General features: G+C 39.6%; 1 protein-coding gene across 1 annotated transcript in view; it reads left to right on the top strand.

The window, feature by feature from the left end:
* Window positions 1–10469: 10469 nt before the first annotated feature.
* The window catches only part of LOC139469762 (uncharacterized), a 67150-nt gene continuing 59408 nt past the window's right edge, over window positions 10470–18211 (top strand). Inside the window, exons 1-3 of the mRNA XM_071252044.1 lie at window positions 10470–10609; window positions 16260–16331; window positions 17075–17149. Coding sequence (XP_071108145.1) covers window positions 10600–10609; window positions 16260–16331; window positions 17075–17149 — 157 coding nt within the window. The 5' untranslated portion in view covers window positions 10470–10599. The remainder of the gene's footprint in view (window positions 10610–16259; window positions 16332–17074; window positions 17150–18211) is intronic.

Raw genomic sequence — 18211 nt, 5'->3', positions numbered from 1 at the left:
TACGTCCCCATTCCGATCAGCTGATTCCCATTGTGGTCAGCTGCAGCTGTAGGTTATTTTCCGAGGACCCTCCTTCAAAAAAGTCATCATGGGTCAGAACCTAAGGAAAAGCAACACCTGTCATAGAACAGTACGTAAATTATAACGGTTACAATGGGCATGAGACAATAGTAACATTAGTTTGGCATTGTTTTATTACGTGACTTCCGCGATGATCTAGACGAACAGGAACTCACTGGATTATTTACTAAACATACAGGTGTCACGAGTTGCCTCCCGAAACGTGTGTAATGACTAAAGTCCATGTTGACATAGTAAGATGGGCTGAGTCAGGGGAATGCATCTTATTGTAATATGTCACGCTATCAAATGAATGTCAGGGTAAACATATAACTAAATATAAACATGCGTCAATCATCACACTATCGTAGATCAGGGAAACGTCAACCTTTTCGTGCGTTGAACTTGTGTTTTTACATTTTTGCAATTTCATTTTTAAAGTGTTAAAGTTTCTTTAGGCCGTCCGTTTATTACAAAAGTGAGAATACACGTACTTTGTGGACTAGCAGGGTTGCACTGAACGCTTAAAGGGAACCGTGGCAATTCGCTGTGTAGAGTTGCGTCCTTTGGGCACGCCAGAAACCCTTGTTTCAATCCCTGTTCGACCTGATTATGTTTCTAGGTTTGTCAGCCCCATACCATTGCTCGTGGGTTTCACCGAAGTGGTAAACGTCTGAGACCTGCGTCACTTCGGGCTTTCCTCCCACATTGAGCTGACACGCAATAGCATAACTGGAATACTGTTTAAAGCGGCGGTAAACCCAGCTCACTTATTCACTCAATCCAAACATATAACTTGAATACTGTTCAAAGCGACGTACGCTTTAAACCCAATTCACTCCATCGTCCCGAGGAGAGGGCGTTAACTGACTATTAACGTATCTACCAGTCTCAATGATACGTTAATACTCCACGTGCTATAGTTGCAACCAAAGACATGTCGAGAATGAATATCATTTTTTATTAACTTGTAACGCTTATGATGAACTTCGTCCAGTATTTACCACAGAAATATTTTGTACATCCTACTCTTGCTAAATTCAATATGCTTATGGCAGTAAACAATGAAACTGTTATTAGAAATGTTGCAACTTTTATATACCATGCTATGAATGTTAGACTCAAAACACTAAGCATATAACTGTCTATGAGGGATCAAATATTGTACCATGGGCCGCTGGCCTACACATGTACATGAATAAAGAATTGAAAATGAACTGACTATTAAAGTCCAGTTTCCACCCTTGCCGAACTAGACTGGAATTTCCAGGCTCGATCGTAGCGCCACCAGTGGCTATTACAAGTTATGTCCCTTTTATGACTAGACGATTTTGATCGGACTGCTCGTTAAGTCCAGCCAAAATGTAACTCCAGAATTCAAACTAAATCAATGCAAAACATATCGTCAAATCACAACAATGCTCTTTGCAGAAAGTGATACACGTTCACGGCACGTGTTTTGCAGACAATGTTTAAAAGTTAAAAACACGTGTTCTTTCGGCAGCCGAAACTACACGTGCAATGAGGGTTGATAAATGATACTCACACTGATAAAAACTAAAACACCACAGAAATGCCAAAGCTGACCCCCGAAAGATGCGAGCGGGCCCTGGGTACCATACAGATGAGAACCACGCATGCCCACATTGCTAGAACTTTTGGTTGCTCACGTGTTGCTGTAAATAACGTTACAGGCAGACCGGGCAGACATCAGACAGGCCACGAACAGTCATACACAGGGTAACTACACCCAATGAATACGGGTGCCAATGAAGCCAAGTACTTGCTTATTTTGCATGTTGCGTTCCAGAGGCCGTGCCGTAAGGTGTAGGGGGTGTTATTGTGTGGGCAGGAACTTGTGGGCAGGAGAGAACACCACTTGTCATCCTTAACGAAAATCTGACACGTCCGCGTTCCACGGATGACATCCTTCGTCCGATAGTCATATCATTTCTACACCTACTGCTACTTGGTGTCGTGTAGCAGCATGACAACGCCAGACCCCATACAGCCCGACTCGTACAGAGTGAGTGAGTGGGTTGGGTTTAACGCCGCTTTTAACAGTATTCCAGTTATATCGCGGCGTATCAGCTTAATGTGGGAGGAAAGCCCGAAGTGGTGCAGGTCTCAGACGTTTACAACTTCGGTGAAACCCACGAGCAATGGTATGGTGCTGACAAACCTAGAAACATAATCGGGGCGAACCGGGATTCGAACCCACAATCCTTGGTTTCTGGCGTGCCCAAGGGTCGCAACTCTGCACAGCAAATCGCGGCGCCTTAGACGACTGGGCCACCCGTGCCCCCGACTCGTACAGAACTTCCTTGCAGCCAACAACGTCAACGTGTTGCCGTGGCCTGCACGATCCCCAGACATGTCCCCCATAGAACACCTCTTGAATAGAATGTCATGAATTGTCTTTTTTCGACATCGACCACATAATCTAGCCAACCGACAAGAACTGATCCAGGCCCTCCAAGAAGAATGGCGACGTATACCATGTGACGTCATCAGACGACGAACATTTTATGGATATAACATTTTCCCCGGAGAGTTTTTTGCGTGTCTTGCAGCAGGGATGGTCATACAGGATATTAATGTGACTTGTCATTAAACCAAAGGGATTCTGGATGTGTGTGCCCTTTGTCCATTTCGTTCGAGGTCAATTCGGGAAATCGTCATGCCAATATCGGACGCTGCATGACTGACATTCTAAATGTTGATTTTTGTTTGTTCTTTTTATACATTTTACTTCATCTATTTTTTGTGGGTTTTTTAAACTGGAGTGATTTACAACTATGGTTAAGTTTCCTATGGCCGTCAGTTTAGCATCATCATAACGGCTATTGTTACCATGCGATAAATAAATTCAATTTTTATCACGATCCGATCAATATGCAAATGAAGAACTACTTTCCATACATGGTTGAAATGACTTCTTTCTCGAGAAAGGGTGGTCGTTTGAGTCGTATATATGACGCTCTGGGGAATCTTGGTAGAAGAGTATATTTGATTGTACCTCAAAAGTCGTGAAATGTAAGCATCAAGACCTTGAGCTGCAGGAATATTGCTCGACATAAAGAGAAAGTTGACTATGGGAAAGTTGAAGTCATCCCTCTTGTTATACCGTCTTGTGGAGAGTGTTTTGTCACTCTGAATCGTTATGCATAGATCTAAAAATGAAACATGAGGCGACCTCACTGGTCGCCTTTATTTCTTGTTCAGGTGGGTAAGTCAGTGGAAGGGAAGTAGCTATTTGATGGTTAATAAACGATATCAGATCATCGATATACCTGAAGCTTAAGTGAAACGTCTTGGCCAAACTACCTTGTTTTGAGTTTGCCAATGCGAACAGGAATTCCGATTCCTATGCATAAAGAAACAGATCAGCAAGAAGGGGAACGCTGTTGGTGCCCATGGGATGCCTACATCTTGTCTTAGTGTCTTACCCCCAAATGTCACCAGTGTTATCAGTGAGGAAGTCCAGTATTTGACATATTATTTTCTCAGTATAATTCTGATGGCTTTCATTTTTGACAAATTGGCCTGAACCTGTGAATATACATAGGTGTAACTCTATCATTTGTCACCACGTTTTGTAACAAAAGCCCTTTGGATCAAGGAGTTAAGTTTTTTCCTTTAAGTTCGTTATCTGGGATAGTGGTGAACAAAGTTAAAAAACAAATGTTTTGATAGAATGTAACTTGGTTCTTTTCTGAGATTGTAAAAAGTCAATCAAATGCTTTGAGTTTTGGAGAATCCACATGGTATTAATTCCACTCGTTTCCAAAACTTTCTGCTAATATAAGAAAAGTCACGTGCCCCGAGTGATAAAATAACACGCGTATAAGCACCAGTGCTTCCTAAGCAACACGTCTTTACGTATTTACGAGTTATACCAACATCCTAGTAAACATCCTCCTTCCGAATTGCAAACAATACTGAGGCAAAGCTTTGCTGTTGCATATTATGTATCTTGCTGTTACCGCCCTTCAGACCAACCGTCCGAGGCGCATCACACAATCATTTCCTATTTGGAAGTCGTGTACTGTCATTAATGCATCACTCTTTACAAAGTCTAGCCTGCCATTTTACCGTCTGAGATATGTGTTGACAGAAAACCAATACGAATACACAGAGAAGGTAATTATTCAAATAAAGGTGATACTATTTATTCTATGACATATTCAAACGTAACTCACTGAGTCAGTGTGAACTCCTCGTCTTCCGAAATACCTTCTGAAGTAGAAACAAGAAGCATGATCTCGATTCTGACTAACTTCTTTATGTTTAGTACCGCGTGTAATGAAATGTCAACGCCTATCTTCAAAGATTTTAGTCTTCATCACGAATCATTGATGACAACACACATCCGTGAAAAGGATTGGAATTCCTTCGTGTATCCTGTTTGGGATAATTAGTTGGAGAGAAAAGTGAATTTCTAAACATGTATTTGTTTTACTTCAGAGGAGTGTGGGGAATTAAACATCCAGACATTTTTATCCCTGATTTCATCTAGAAACATCTACTATATAGTATTTTAATCTTTTTTGGAATGTTACAGGACTACATGTGCGACCTGCAATGCTATGCTGTGCTATGCCGTGCCGTGCTGTGCTGTGCTGTGCTGTGCTGTGCTGTACTGTTCTTTTTTACATCACAAATGATTTTGTATATAATTTCAGTCTTACCCGTTAAGATCCGGGTTAGAATAGGTCTTCGGCAACCCATGCTGGGCATACGAGAAGAAAGTGATACTCGTCTTCAATGGTATTTAAGTTACATATATCTTCTCTTTTAATGAAGGTACATGTATACCGTCCAGTTTCAATATACAATAAAAAAAGGAGCGTGCTTTGAACATCTTTGTACATTTCTTTACAAATAATCATATAGAATAACGCGACAAAGTCGTTTGCATATTCATAAGACATCTCTGAAAAAAAGCAGAGTCGACTGTACGATGCCGACTCTGTTACATGCAGTAATGACTGCGTCTCTCAGGATCACACCTGCTCATTTATCAAGTTTGCCGACGACGCGGGTATCGTATCTCTCCTACATGACTGCAAGACCAACTACAGAATGAAAATCGGCAGGTTCACAGATTGATGGAACGCACATTTTCCACAATTTAACGTTAAAAAGAAAAAGGAGGTGATAATCGACTCTGGAACCAACACAGTATTTTAAGTGTTTTTTAGTTGACATCCATATATTCTCTTCCTCAAATTGTTAACACTCTTTTACAACTGTTTTGTTCAAAGTGTCTTAACTAACTGACAGTTAGAGTAGGAGTAGGATGTTGGTATAACTCGTAAATACGTAAAGACGTGTTGCTTAGGTAGCACTGGTGCTTATACACGTGTTATTTTATAACTCGGGGCTCTTGACGTTCCTTGTACTAGCAGAAAGTTTTGGAAACGAGTGGAAGTAATACCATGTAGATTCTCCAAAACTCAAAGGATTTGATTGACTTCTTACAATCTCAGAAAAGAACCAAGTTACATTCTGTCAAAACATTTGTTTTTTTAACTGGCAGTTAGTTAAGACACTTTGAACAAAACAGTTGTAAACAGTGTATTATTATTGGTATGGATCGTTGTCTGATCATAACAAAAACAAATTGAATAACATTGTACACCTAAAACTTGCCGCATATCGTTTAATAATCTTTCATTTGTGTATGAGGACAAATAAAATCGCAAAAGACCCAAGTCATATCTTAAATTCAAAATTAAACTGTTACCATGGGGACGTCTATTTCTTTTAGCATTTATATTTCACATTGCATTTTGAAACTCTTTGTGTGTGTGTGTGTGTGTGTGTGTGTGTGTGTGTGTGTGTGTGTGTGTGTGTGTGTGTGTGTGTGTGTTTTCATGGGTGTGTATGTGTGTGCATGTGTGTGTGTGTGTGTGTCTATGAAATCTTTGTAGAAATAACAAGTGCTCGATTGTACCTCAAAAGTTGTGGAATGTTGTAGCCAAGGCCTGAGGCTGCAGGAATATTGCTCGACATAAAGGGAAAGTTGACTACGGGAAAGTTGAATTCTTCCCTCTTGTCATACACTCTTGTGGGGAGTGTTTTGTCACTCTGAATCGTTATGCATAGATCTAAATCTAATACAGATGAGGCGGCCTCACTCGTCTCCTTAATTTCTAGCTCAGGTGGGTAAATCAGTGGAAGAGATTTGGCTATTTGTTAGTTATTGAACGATATCAGATCATCGATATACCTAAAGCTTGAGTTAAACTTCTTGGCCAAATTACCTTGTTTTGACTTTGCAAATCCCAGCTGAAATTCCGATTCTCATGCATAAAGAAACAAAGCCGCAAGAAGGGGGAGAACAATTGGCGCCCATAGGGATGCCTACTCCAAGCCTAAATGTATTATCCGAACATTTTAAATTGATGTTATCAAGTCCAGTCTTCCACGTATTGTTTTATCAGTAAACTTCAGATGATATTTGGTTACATTTTTTACAAAAATACTTTCTGTGAATAAAAGGAAAGTCCTTCCTTAATTGCATTAAGGGTTATGGTTAGTTTTTAAGACAGGGATTTGGCGGTACATTTGCTGGAAACAGTAATAAATCTCTTTGGAAATCTTTCGGATTTTTTTTGAGCTTTGGAATCCAGTACAAAAGAAAAATCTTCACTTTTTGAGCGTCAAGTCAAAAGTTGATAGTACTGATGCATGGTTTTGGCAGATTCTTTCCTCAGTTAACATACTGGCGGTATCTGTAGCATATTTGATACGTCACTTCTATCAAGTCCTTTGATTAAACAGTTAATGTAGTGATGCTTAAAAATAATGGTTATGTTATTGTTTGCCTTGTCAGTGGGAATAGCTACAAAATTTTCATGTTGAGCAGCTAGACATAGGATGACGCCTGGTTGGGTTACAATGAGTTTGTTTTGTTCCATTTCTGTTTTCCTCTTTCTTAGTTTGTGCAACATCAAAAACTTAATCTGCTCGTAAATACATTCAAGAGTTTCTTCTCTTTGGACCAATTTATTCCCATATGCTTCGACAGCAATGCGGTGATGTTACATGGTTTCAGAATTTCAGAGAGAATTTCTGAGAGACATTTGCTTGAAAAAGACACAGATTTCTGCACGTATACATCATCTTTTAAACTCTATGTGAACAAATTGATAAATTCAGACGGACATTTTACGGGTTGTTTACACCAAGTATATCCAAAGTGTACAAGTGCTTTTACATCAGTTACCCAAAACCTTTTTCAATAGTTATCATAAATTATTGCTAAAATGGATAATATTATCATTAAACCGCCCGCATGTTATCAGAAATGAGCGGGTCACTGTAACTTGATATTGCTTGACGACGGGCCATTATCACGCCCGTTGATGGGTGATGTCAGAGGTTGGGAACGGTGACGTCACGTTCAATAGTGACGTCATCTGGTTTTATCTCTCGCATTTCCATATTTGTAAAATTCGGTCAGTGACATTCGTGTTGATTGCAGTAAATGTTTCCAAACCGATATTGTTGTTTCTTTTTAGCAAATTCCATCCATTTTAGCTATAATGACGGTAACGCTATTTTTCAGGACATTAACATTTGCAGAAGCCCTCGGTTTTTTCAACCGCCCTCCTTCGTCGGGCAGTTAATGGAAGACGGGCTTCTGTATATGACAACACCCTTATAATATCGTCTTTTTATAACATTTCTTTGGGAATCTATAGGATTGCATATTCAATAACTTCATCCAACATTTGATAACTTTAGTCTATGAATATATACATATATACCGTGGAATCTACAATATTTTCTGTAGACCATTATACTTGGTGTATTAACCGTCACACCACGATATTTTGCAGGCATAAACGTGTATCTTTTTCCATTGCCTCAACATGATTTACCCCCAAATCCCTGAACCGTAAAGCGATATCGGACTTAACGTAACATCAAGTACTTTAAAAAAATGAATTGTATGTCATATCTCCGAGAATATTAATATTCGTAACTACACCCATCAACACATTATGTGCTTGAACACATGCTTGTATAACACGCACGGTCCAGGATAGACGGCTCGAAAAAGTATTGACCTAAATACTTATAACACGGAGGAGTTTCTAGTTCTCACCTTTATAACACCCGTTTGTATCACGTGCAAGCTTTACATCATTCTATTAAAACAATAACTTCTGTCTTAACTATATTTATAATTAACTTTAATTCTTCAAAATAACTTTCTAATTCATGGGTTTGATCCTCCAGCCACTAATTGCGATATCATCGATAAACACATTGTTTCAACAAGGATGCAGGATGCAGGTTTTATTACCCTGACTCTGAAGTCATTCAACACCTCGTTGAGGTTGAAGCGTTTGGGTATATGAGATCCATTCCAAATATTCGTAAAGTTTGTGATCATAATAGATGATGTTCAGGTAATGCTGTTGCTGTATAATACAAGAATTGACAGAAAACTCAGCTTGTCGCTAACACACGCACTCACTCGCTTAGTCACTCAAGACAGCATACAGGTGAGTGACTATTTCCTGCACGACTCTAATGCAGAATACAAATAGCATACACAGACATGTGCTATGACCATGGCATTCTGTCCCCCATTATGAATGCAGCCCTCGGATACCCGGGGCAAGTCGTGACCATTACACATACAGGTAAACACACTTCTACCCCTCCATGAAACCGCATACAACCGGCTCATGAAATCGATTAAATATGAAACGTCTTCATTGTCAGATCGTGTATCCTAGTCAAGCCGTTCTCCGCTGTCTCTTTTGACGAATCGTGCATTCCAGGAAATCCCTACTTATCTCAAAACGGGGTACCCGTACACGATTATTGCGAAATTCCATTACGTTACCCTGTGGGAACACGCGTTTTCTTTTGGTGAAATATGGATATTTACTTAAATCGCATATTTACAAGATAGCTAAGTATTGCTGCTACCTGTTTTGGCTGCCTTCACTGCACTGTTGATTCAAAACTTGACGCACTATTTAGCAAATGGGTGTACAAGCGTAGTGGTTGGGGTATGCTTTTCCATCAATAGACGGGATTCGTGTTGAATACATTCTAAAATCTTTAGGTACTTTAACCGTTACGTTACACGAAATTGTACCTTACTAATTAAAAAAAACGCAAATAATACAAGAACTCTATTAGGGAACAGGGGAGGAGGGCGTTTAAGAGAATGAGTGAGTGAGTGAGTTTGGTTTTACGCCGCTTTTAGCAATATTCCAGCAATATCACGGCGGGGGACACCAGAAATGGGCTTAAGAGAATGATAATAGGCTGATTGAGTTTGCATATTGCTCCTGTTATATCACAGACGGCCAAAATGCATGGTACAAAACATGGGAATAAAAATGAGTAGCAATTTTGCAATCAACAGTACTGTCCACTTACCTACACGTCCACAGTGGAACTAGAGTGGGTATACGTTGTACCCGTGTGTATCCACCACTAGGATATCCACCACTAGGATATCCACCACTAGGATATCCACCACTAGGATATCCACCACTAGGATATCCACCCGCCCCGTTAATAAGATCGGTAGTAGCACCATTCATACATTTATTAAATACGTAATAAAAATGTATTTAACATAATAATAGTTTAACAATATCTAAAAATTATTTAAAACCTCATGTTCTGAATAAAATCTTTATCCGCAGGAGACAAAATACACGTGAGTGAGTTTTGTTTTACACCGCTTTTAGCAATATTCCAGCAATATCACGGCGGGGGACACCAGAAATGGGCTTCAAATAGTGTACCCATGACGGGAATCGAACCCGGGTCCTCGGGGTGAGGGGGAACGCTTTAGCCACTAGGCTACCCGACCGCCCCACAAACGACATGTATTTGTGAAAGAAACGTATAAATTTTAATCTGTTAAGATAGAACATCGATTCTGAAAAAAACAGGGGCTGTCGGGTAGTCTAGTGGTTAAGGCGTTCGCTCGTCACGCCGAAGACCTGGTTCGATTCCCGACATGGGTACTATGTGTGAAGCCCATTTCTGGTGTCCCCCGCCGTGATATTGCTGGAATATTGCTAAAAGCAGCGTAAAAACATATTCACTCACTCACTCACTCACTGAAAAAACACACGTTATGCCTTCTCTCGTCTTCACAGATGGAACGTTTGATGTTATAAAGTAAATTTGTACAGACACTGCGATACAAATCTTTACCATCATCCACTATTACGAGTAACCGCGAACTCTAACGATTTGAAATGAATCACGGAAATGTTGAGAGGGATACCGGGCATGGACGGGTGAATGTGTGGTGTGGTTCCCGACGTATGTCTAGTGTAGATCGTTTGTTTACCCTTGCGTTTGGTTAGCGTTCCCTGTGTTTACACTACAGCTCTGCACACCGGTTGGTGAATTGAAACCCGCAGTACCATCGGACCCCTCTTTCCGGAAATATGCAATCACATATCATGTGATCAAACAGGTTTGTACTGGACGCTGGCTTTATAAAAAGGCCAAATCGACGGCCTTCACTGGGAATCTCTACTCATGGAGAAAGGTAAGCCGACTGAATAGATCCAAACTAGTATGAAATATGCTGATAGTTTTTTTTCAACCTGTGTTGAGGTTTAACTTAATAGCATTGTGAGATCTTACCATTTGATTAAGTTGAAAGGATATCTAAATCATCTTTGTGTTATGGATGACACATGTTTGGGAATATTTCCTAAACATTTCGCGGGTCGTATCTATCTATGCATATAAGGAAGAGAATATATAGATGTCAACTTCTTTATCATAAGGTATACAACGTTTCGGAGTATATGCTTACTCCTTCACCCACCTGATGAAGGAGTAAGCATATACTCCGAAACGTTGAGTACCTGATAATTAAGAAGTTGACATCCATATATTCTCTTCCTTGTGTGAATCACTTCTTTGCCTTTCAAAGACCTTATCTATGCATAGATCTTCAACATATTGGCACTTTTGTACGAAGAGCTACGAAAAGAGAGATGATTTCGATTTTTCAGTCGTGAATCTCCCGTTTCTGTCGAGGAATATACAATCAACTCCAGCTTATGTCGAATACATTTCTTAGTTGCTTTGGTGCTTCAATTAACATGGAAAGATTCCTTTTACTTACAAGTAAGAATTCCAATCAAGGTTCTACAATCAAGTCCTGATTAAGTTATTCCAGAAATTGCAGGGTAGGCATTCAGAGCAATTACGAAATATGATACGTTGCTTGTCAGTATGATGTACGCTGTTATCCAATGATATGACCTTCACACGGGTTTTCACGATCTCACCTCGCACTCAATTTTTTAATGAAAATGGCGAGAGTGGCGGGTGCTACTCGTAGAGCAAGACATGCTTACCCTTTGTGTGAACGTATTCATACAATTCTCATCTCTATTTTGCTTTTTATGCCTATGGAATCTGTTTGGGCAGACACTCTTCGAGACTAATTATTGTATGGCGATGAGGTTTTGTATATACATATATCTACCCCATCCATCATGTCTGAACACGAATACCATAGGCTTAAACCCAACTCACTCACTTACTCACTTAAATGATTAGTGGTCACAGTGCGTATTGAAAGCATTCATAAATGTGACAAATGAAATATTTCTGAAACATCCCCAACAAAAGTACCCTTCACATGCTTTGTAACGCTGTCCAAAATACAATTAACATGGTCACATAACCGAAAATGAACATGTGATTTTAATTCCTGCTGTATATTTATCTAATCAGAGGGGATATAGGGATACCCTCGGAATTGTACAAAGGATGATCACAAAGAAATTCGAACCCTCGTCCATCTAATTTTGTCATGCTAATATTAAACAACTGGCACACTGTGCCGCTCCTCTATACGTGAAACTGTCAATAATATTCACGCAAGCATGCTCCTGTGTTATAAGTTTACGCTCCATTAAAATGAACCTATTATAATCATTATTATTATATTATTGCCAGTCTTGTTACAATGTTAATATAACAACTTATTTAGCGTAAACGGAAAGACCAAAGAAGTGGGGATGATAATGTCTTATAATGTTTAACGAAAGGTATCACAAGCTTTTCAAAAGCATTCCAAACATAGCTTCTGCTGCACTCATAAATATGTGCCACTAACCCGTTGCTATGCTTGGAAGTTTATTCACGGTTTGCCCGTGCGGGTCCAGCCCAAACGTTAAGTATGTGGTACACGTTCATCCTGAATGGTGCACGTGGATGGGTGCAGGTTGACTTGGTTACATGTTGATGGTTAAATTAAATGGTCTAGAGTTACATCCCTTACTTGTGCCAGGATCCGCCCGCGATCTGCGACAAAATAGACATTCCTACCACATTGGTGACGCGGTGTTAAATCCTTCTCGCTGACAAGGTATTTATGATCTAACCCTGAATATATTATTCATTTTTTAAATACATAGTCGAGTGTGCTGGTTTCTTAAATAGACGTTGCCTAGGTCAACGTTTTGCTCTAACGTCACCACATCTTCTGTGGCATGAACACGGTATGATGATATTACTTGCGCCAGTGTAATGAGATGCAGCTGAAAACTATCTGCGTCAGGCATAATGAAACATATTTCAATGACTACCGAACATAATTGAAAGTCCTTTTAACTAAATTTGTTTTAAGTCGGCAAACATTTTAAGAGGATTGAGAATAAATTCAGCGCTATGGATTTTCGACTCACGGGAAATTCCATTGATGAGTTTGTACTCTTGCCTTGGCACCTTCAACGCTAAATCACGGATTCCTCTGTCCCGTAAAGTATTCTAATGCATATTACCCATGAAAGTGTTGTAAAAAGTTGCTTTGTCCTTTTTGTAAAGACCCTGCAGTTAGTTTAATCTTTAGCGGTTCTGAAAACAATGGATGAGGTAAGCTTCATGTCATGAGACAATGCTCTGATATGCATGTTTGCAATACCCACTTCACAAAACACTAGACTATACAGTAAACTACGGTTATAACGAATACGCTTATAACGAACTAACTTTTTAGTCTCGACTATATGCTGTAGTTATGCTGTATATATGCTTATAACGAATTACGGTTATAACGAACTAAAATTACTAGTCCCTTTGAGTTCATTATAACCGTAGTTTACTGTAATCCAAAAAAACGTAAGCAATATTGAAAGCTGTTTCCCCTACATCCTTTTCACTTTCGCTGTGCAGACCTGTACCCTGAAGCAGTACCAGGATGTGCCAACTGTTGGTTCGAATCCCAGAATCGACTAATCATGATCCATATTAAACGCCTACGACCTGCATTTGTTTAGCTTGACACACCAATGCCATGACAAAACTGATATAATCTTAAAAGCATCGTTAACCAAATCTCTTCCACTCACTCCATTTCCGTTAGGGTAACAGTTCAGGTGAGGTGGTGAAATTAGGTTTAACGTCGCGTCCAAGACTATTGCACTTATATAGCGACGTGCATGCACGTACGTGTGTGTGTTTGTTGCTGCTTGTACTAGTCCGGACTGATGCCGATTTACAGTGCTAGCTCACTGGGATACCATGCCGCAGTTTAACATGAATACCCCACTCAGACACAGTATACTGACTCCGAGCCGACCAGTCCTTGTTTTAGCCCCTTAATGCCGAGTGCCAGACAGGGTAACAACAAGTACTATCTTTTAGCGACTTTTGGTATGACGCGGCCGGGGATCAAACCCCGGACCTTCCGCTCTCCGGGCGGACGCTCTACCACAAGACCACGGAGGCAGCGTAACAGTTCAGCATGTACTAATAAGTCATTTCATGATGTGTATAAACCGTCAACGCCAGAGAATAATAAGTCTCGGTTATCAGCCGAACAGATTCAATTTGTCGTAAAAGACAAAAAAAGCGTTAAAATTATATGAATGGATCACTGAAGGTCAGTGATGACACCAGGTGTTCGCGAAAAGGGTAAGCATGTTCTTTCCTACCGGAAGCACCCGCCACTAGAATTTGCATAAAACAGTGTTAATTGCCTGACGCCGTACAGCCGTACTCCGCCCATACGGAAGAAACCTAAGTCTTCACAGGCAGTTTCAGCCCAGACAATAGCACAATGGCTTTTCTACAGTCTTACACATCTGTGCGTACACAAGGGTAACCTATTTTGGCCCACTCTGCTGTCTTACGACAGCGACACGCCCATGACTGCATGTATGTTTGTGTGCAGACTCTACCGCGACCTGCATTCATACCTGACACAAATGTATACAGTGAGTAACGTGGGTTTCAAAACTGGGAGTAACCACAAAACCGTTCATTCTATGGGGGGTTGCTATGTACATACACACCCCATTTGCCGTGGAAAGCTTCCTATTAAAGCCTTGATACGCCTTAGTGACTGTTCGTTCCGTGTTGACATTCAACACAAGCTTGGAAGTATGAAACTACACTTGTACGATGTGTGCTCTTTGTGTTTTGTGATCTATAAGCTCCAGACGTTATTTCACGATTATTCAGTACGTGAGAATGCAATGTCTCATATGAACTACTTAAAGCATAAAAGGGTAACTTGAGTCATACCATTTACAAATACAGACGTACCGTCATCAGTTTTGAATACCTACTCAGAAACTGCACACCTTTCACTTGTTATTATCAAATGTTTGATTTTCAATTGTAAATATCTCAACTTAAGGACCTGTGCTGGCGCCCAGTCAGCACTCAAAAAATATGTCTACATCGTTTTATATTTTTAAAGATAATTTGATTTAAAACTTTCAATTGTTTTCGCTTAATTCAACTCCTGATGGGTATTTTATACATCTTGTCTTTAAAAATCAATAAATATGGGGGATTATCGGCACAAATTTACATTTCAACCATGATAGGGGGCATGTGGTTGCTAATTCATTTCTTAACCCAGTCTTCTTTGATCCAGTGTATTTTTACACAATATTACCCAGCCACAGAGAACCTTTTTACATTTTTTGCAGGACTAAAGGATTTTTGAATAGATAAAATCACGCCCAACATTTCTTTCAATTTTTAATTTCATAAAGAAACTCGGTATGCTTTCTGTTGCCCCTCAGTTAAAATGTGTAAACATATTTTCTTGAGTAAATAACAAATTTGTGTATGCTGACGTTTAAGTGGGTAGATTATGGCGGTGCGTGAGGTTTGTGTTTAAGCAGTAATACGACACCACACCCAAGGAAGTCATGTTCTGCAACAAGGTCAGGTTTTGTGAAGAGCCACTCGCCCTGACCCATTTTCAATGTGGTGGGATAGAATCTAGGAAGAGGTTTAAACTGATACCTATTCCAGTATCAGTTTTGTCACTAAATGAAATTATTTCTGGAATCGCGTGGCATCACATGCTGAGATCGACTGACATCCAAACTGTATCACTATGCTTTCGACCTGAACATTTTTTCTTCTATTCATGTGTTACATGACACACTTATGTCACTATTTAATTAATCAGTGATCGTTTTTTATCCTTTTTATTATTATCTATTTGTAGAACTAGCTGTTATTCATAAACCTGGGAAAGTATCACCATGTTTTCAGTATTACTTTATTCTTGTTTAATGACACCCAGGTCTCTGGAGCACAGCTGTGTGACACTACAAACGTGTGTGAAGCATGACCGTTTGAACAAGTAACTGTTTTAGTCTTAAGCATTCTGTTTACATGGTCCTTTCGGTAGAAGGTCCATAACCTATATTTCACTAGAATTTCTTTAATACTCAGTATTAAAGAAGTAAACATTGGAAAATAGTTCAATTTTTTAAAAAGGTTGATGTTATTTGTTGTAGACTAGTCCCTAGTTTCATTTAAACAGTACCAAAGAAACAATCATATGTACTTGTGTATGTTATCAAAGTGGTAACTTGTGTTGTGTTATAGATTCATCTGTCATAACTTGATATAAGTGAAAAACTGTTTAACCCAGCCCACTCACATGACCTATCGGCGATTGTTGATAACTGTATTGTAATATTTGGGTTACTTCATGATGTATTTCGGATGTCTGTTAACGCGTATATAGACGTCCATGACTGTGTAACACAATAGTCATTTTTATTTTGAACAATAACGCAGTGCCATGTTTAACACCATGTAAACCAATATATCATTAAATCTTGTTTCATTTTTCGAAAGAACGATACTTACATCATGTCATGTATATTTTATTCATTCAACAAGCCTTTTTTAAACATTTACAGGTCGTATCGACATGCGACGGAACGCGCTTACCTGGGCGGCGGTCTTTTTGATCTGCTTTTCCCTTGTGTCAGGTGAGACAATACGAGTTCAAGTAAAGAAACAGGAACAGTCACTTTCACAAATTATTCCTAAGACCACTGAACGTGCTTCATTCTTTTTCTTTAATATCATCGGTTAAAACGTTAATGTTTTTGTGTGCATGTCAGCCGTGGGCAATACGTTCCTTTCACACCGGCTGCACGTGTAGAGTAGTGGCTTGGAAGCGAACGTGGCCAAAATAAAGGATGTCGTAACGTCGTCAACACGCCAGCCTTACAAGAAGTTAGTTCATTAATTAGAAGTTTACTCTTACGGAAAAAGCCATCGTTAAAACGTACCTGCTTGTTTAATTGAACGTAACTGACTGCTTCAAAGTCTTGCTACCAAAAATAGGCGTTGCGTGAACGTATTACAATATGACGTCTACATTTAATCGTTTATCCACACGAATCGCAATTATGTGAAAAGAGAAAACACAATTGAGATGAGGGAGTTAAATATGCATATTATTATAGCGTTAACGAATGTTAAGTGTTCGCGAAATATTTGAACACAACTTACATGGGGCATACTGGTAGTGCTATTCTCAGATCAGAACTCGAGAAACTACTGGGAAAATAGATTTCCATATCACAGCCTTATTTTCATCACATAAACAGTATATATTCTTTTTCATGTTTAAGCATTATGTTTTTTGTCTCTGCTTGGTTGTCCTGAAGTTTTAAATCGTGATGATTTCTTTGCTTTGTTAATGATTCTCGTGTTTGTGTTGCAGGACAGGTCGGAAATCAGGCACCCAGGGTCACTCCCGGTCAGCAGACACTCCGTGTGGTCAAAACAGCACCTGTTGGTAAATACATAGTACATATCAATGCTGAAAGCACGAAAGTCGTTACACGACAAGGGCAGATCCAGCATTTTTATAAAGGAGGGGTCCAAAATATCCAAATCCTCTCTCAGTCAGTTTTACTGCCTACAACATATTACACGCCACCCAACCCCACCAACCTACCAACCCACCAACACCAACCCACCCCACCCCAACCCCAACCCACCCCAAACCCCTCCAGATCCGCCTATGCATGGCAGCAAATGAGCATCCGAGTCTTGACCAGATGAACCACTTGTAGATAGCACGGGGACAGCCCCAAGCCGTTGGAGTACGATGACACAAAATGTAACGTGCCTTGACCCAAGTCGCAATCTTTGTCAGCCTTTTTGCCAAACATATAGGATAGCATGTATTCATTCTTCAACAGAATCTCACTGAGAGTTATCAAATCCTTACGAGTCCACCCTTTAATACTTAATGTAGAAACTTATCACGTTCCTCTACTGAGGACAAGCTGTTTATAAATGTCATTAATAGTTATGTACAGTCTTGTTAAACTTATTCTAAATATTACAGTCATAATCAATGCATATAATTTCATACATCCGTCCAATATTCAAATCTATTACTACTTTCCATATTCTGGGGTAGGAAGAGTAGCCTTCGTTGTGAATGACCTTAAAGCGCTCGCCACACGGAGGACCTGAGTTCGATTCCCAAAATTGGTACAATGTGTGAAGTTTATTTTGGTCTTACCCCGCAGTTGTTGCTAAAATTGGCTTAAATCATCCTCACTCACTCATTCGGGCTAATTACATTTCAAACCAATCCGTCTTTGAATATATTTAATATGAATTGTATGGTTGTTAATTGCATATTTTCCTTTTCATTATATGACATACTCGATAATCAATAAGATGCATCATTATCTTGTAAGTGTCTGCCTATGCATGCCGGTTAAATAACTACATAACGGTATTGAAGAATGCCGAAAGTGTATCCCACATACCTATGTAAATGATGTAATCTATTATGTCTCGTGTCAGGGTTAACACAAGACCTAAACAATCAGGACATACG

This window comes from Haliotis cracherodii, unplaced genomic scaffold (assembly GCF_022045235.1).
Source record: "Haliotis cracherodii isolate W230 unplaced genomic scaffold, xgHalCrac1.p SCAF_2, whole genome shotgun sequence".
Classification (NCBI taxonomy): Eukaryota; Metazoa; Mollusca; class Gastropoda; order Lepetellida; family Haliotidae; genus Haliotis; species Haliotis cracherodii.
The sequence above is the reverse complement of the archived record's forward strand: the minus strand, read 5'-3'. Positions and strand labels throughout refer to the sequence as shown.